The following is a 2,831-nucleotide window of genomic DNA, read 5'->3' on the forward strand; positions in this document are numbered from 1 at the left end:
CCACCGCAGTTTGTCCTTCATGAGCCTTCGTAGACAAGATGGCGGTGCAAGATGGCGGCTGCCTGTAATGGCGACCCGCGACCATGGAGATATAAACAGCTTTTTATAAGGTACAAATAATAAAACAAGGTCTTTGTTTGCAATGATTAGACATGTTTATTATTATTGTCATTAGTGATTATCTCAATTTTGGCTAAAAGAACTGACAAAATCTACACACTGTGCCTTTAAACCACTGAAATAAAGTTATTTGGAATTAGCTGTGGTAACCATCTTAGATTTCCAAATCTAGAGTGCTTTTCTTTTTTTTTTTGCATGTCCCCCCCACCCCTAAAAATCACCTTGGCCACCCCTTGCAAACAAAGTCTAGCTCCGCCCCTGACTGCCGTGGAGCACTCACTGTCCTCAAAGCCGGGGCTGGAYAGCTGGATGTCCAGGGAGAGCATGGACAGGTCCGACTGCGAGGGGCGGTGCTCCGCATCAGGTGAGTCCTGCATCATTTCCTCGATCTCCTCGATGACCTGCGCAGAGAGCACCGGCGAGTAAACCAAAACGGCCCGCCGAGCCTTTAAAGCCGGCGCCGCCAACACCGTACCTGCTCCACTGTGGCCAGGGGCTCCTCCTCCACGCAGGGCACGATGATGGAGTGCACGCCCAGCTGCTCCCTCAGCTCCTCCTCGTCCGACGGCTCCTCCGCCACGTCCGCCTTCCTCTATCCAGGGAGAGACGGGGGAAAGGGGCGGGGGGATTTAATCACTGCKCTTTAAACCCTGAGCACAATGACACATTGAGATTTGTGCAATGGACAAACAGAGGGCAGATTTGGTTGTGTGTGTTGTGTGTGTGTGTGGGGGGCAGGAGATGAGATGGGGGAGGGAGGCGTCACCCACGGGTGTCTCCTCCAGGTTGAAGGTGGAGATGTAGAGGGAGCGAGTTCGCGACTGTCCCCAGTCTACAGGCATCACCTGGCCATGGTTCCTGCTGAGAGCGGCCCAGATTCTGCAGATTCACACACAGTCAAAGGCACTTTACGTCTGATTATAACACGGCGCACGGTGGGAAGTCATTCTGAACTGTAAATATTTTATTAAATATATTCTTGAATCAAACCAGAACYGTCTGAGCTGACAGTGCTACAGCTAGCTGCTACTGCTATTTGCACTCACAAATAAMGGAAACTCGATTTATCCAACAGTGTGACGTGAAAATGACAGAGGTGTAAAAGTTTGTATATTTGAATTGTTTTAAAACAAGAGTTCACTTTGTTCTCGCCCAAACTAGCCATTAGCTCATCAGTCGAGGCACAATATAAGAAAAAAAAAAACTTTCTCCAACTCGATTCAAAGAGCCATCTACGACAGGTAAGGTATTTATTGTTCATATCATTTCCACAGAACCCCATTTCACAAAACCAAACTACRACATTCATTTTGACTGAACTGCTCAATCAGAACTCCTACATTCCTGTATGTTAGTTTAAAWTATGATCATCACAACATTAAAGCTTTCATCTGCCAGAGTTAGAGATATACTGTATTCCCCAACTAATCAAATATGTCTGATGATGTGTGTCAAAGTTTAACACACAGAATGATGCTGCCATCAGGTGGAAAATAAAATCACACAATTAATAATTTTATTACTGATGTTATGAATAATGATTCAGAGTATTTTCACATTTAAATGTGTTTGATTCGCTGTAATAAATGAGTCAATTAGTGGGTGTCAGAGTAATTAAGATACTAAATATTTTTATTTTGTACACCTAAAAGGTCCATCAGCAGATAAAACGCCTTTGTGTGATTTTAAAAAAGTAGATTTGTGGTAATAAGCATGATGGTGCAGACACATAAACAAAAACATACACAAACACTCACAGGTCCTTGTCCAGCAGAGAGTCTTCATCCATCACACTCACTGCCCCCAGGCTGTCCGATGTTACCTTAACATGATGACCCAAACAGGCAGGAAAGACCCCCCCAGGTTCTACCAGGTTCTCCACGGACCTAAACCCTGGGGTTCCCCCGGGGGGAAGCCTCCTGTCAGGCCGCTCTGGATGAAGATCCAGGAGGAGCWGAGCGGCAGCCTCCACCGCCGCAGGAGCGCGGTGAGGCGGCAGCTCCTTCTCACAAAGCCCGGTCACATCGTCCACCAGGTCCGGCCGGTCGTCCACGAGCTGTGCGATCGGTGCAGCCATATAATCCGGACCATGCTGGGCTAATCGGTCCGGGTAAAAGAYGGATTCGTCGGTTCGGGACCTGCAGGCCTCATCTTCATCCTGTCTGAACACCGGGCCCACTAGTGGTGATCCACAGGATGGAGCCGAGGGCATCAAGTCTGGTTCTGTTTACCTTTGCGTCGCATCAGGTATGGAAGACCATTAGTGACATAATGAAAATAAAATAAAATAAAATAAAATAGATTTTTCAAAAAAAAAGCTATTTTTTTGATTTCCTGAACATGTCAAATTTGCACAATTCCAACGGTGTTTTATTCACCAGTTTTCCTGCGACCCAGAAGTGTTAGGCTCAGCTAGTACTTGTAACTACAAAATGGTCTACCACAAGATGCTAATATCCCATAAAGCATAAACTGTTAACGTCAGAATTTTATGAAGCTGAGCCAGATTTTTGCAATATTTAAGTCAACTTGAGAAATAAGTCATAATTATGAAATGTGAAGTCAATATTATGTCATAATTAAGTCAATTTGAGACCAAGCATAATTCTTAAATGTTAAGTGTAATGGACTAATTATCTATCTGTGTCACATGTTCAATATTAATCTGTTCGTCCAGACAACAGGACTCCGCAACGGACGGACCTCTCTTG

At 45.2% G+C, this 2,831-nt stretch overlaps 1 protein-coding gene across 2 annotated transcripts in view; it reads right to left on the reverse strand.

Moving 5' to 3' along the window:
* The window catches only part of LOC106524144 (fasciculation and elongation protein zeta-2), a gene marked incomplete at its 3' end in the record, with an annotated part of 4,856 nt that extends 2,495 nt beyond the window's left edge, over nt 1-2,361 (reverse strand). For both annotated transcript variants that reach the window (XM_014017831.1, XM_014017830.1), the window contains 4 exon segments: nt 401-521; nt 596-712; nt 891-999; nt 1,878-2,361. In XM_014017831.1, coding sequence (XP_013873285.1) covers nt 401-521; nt 596-712; nt 891-999; nt 1,878-2,332 — 802 coding nt within the window. In that variant the 5' untranslated portion in view covers nt 2,333-2,361.
* Between the last annotated feature and the right edge of the window lie 470 nt (nt 2,362-2,831).

The sequence above is a fragment of the Austrofundulus limnaeus genome, unplaced genomic scaffold (genome assembly GCF_001266775.1).
Source record: "Austrofundulus limnaeus strain Quisiro unplaced genomic scaffold, Austrofundulus_limnaeus-1.0 Scaffold177, whole genome shotgun sequence".
NCBI lineage: Eukaryota > Metazoa > Chordata > Actinopteri > Cyprinodontiformes > Rivulidae > Austrofundulus > Austrofundulus limnaeus.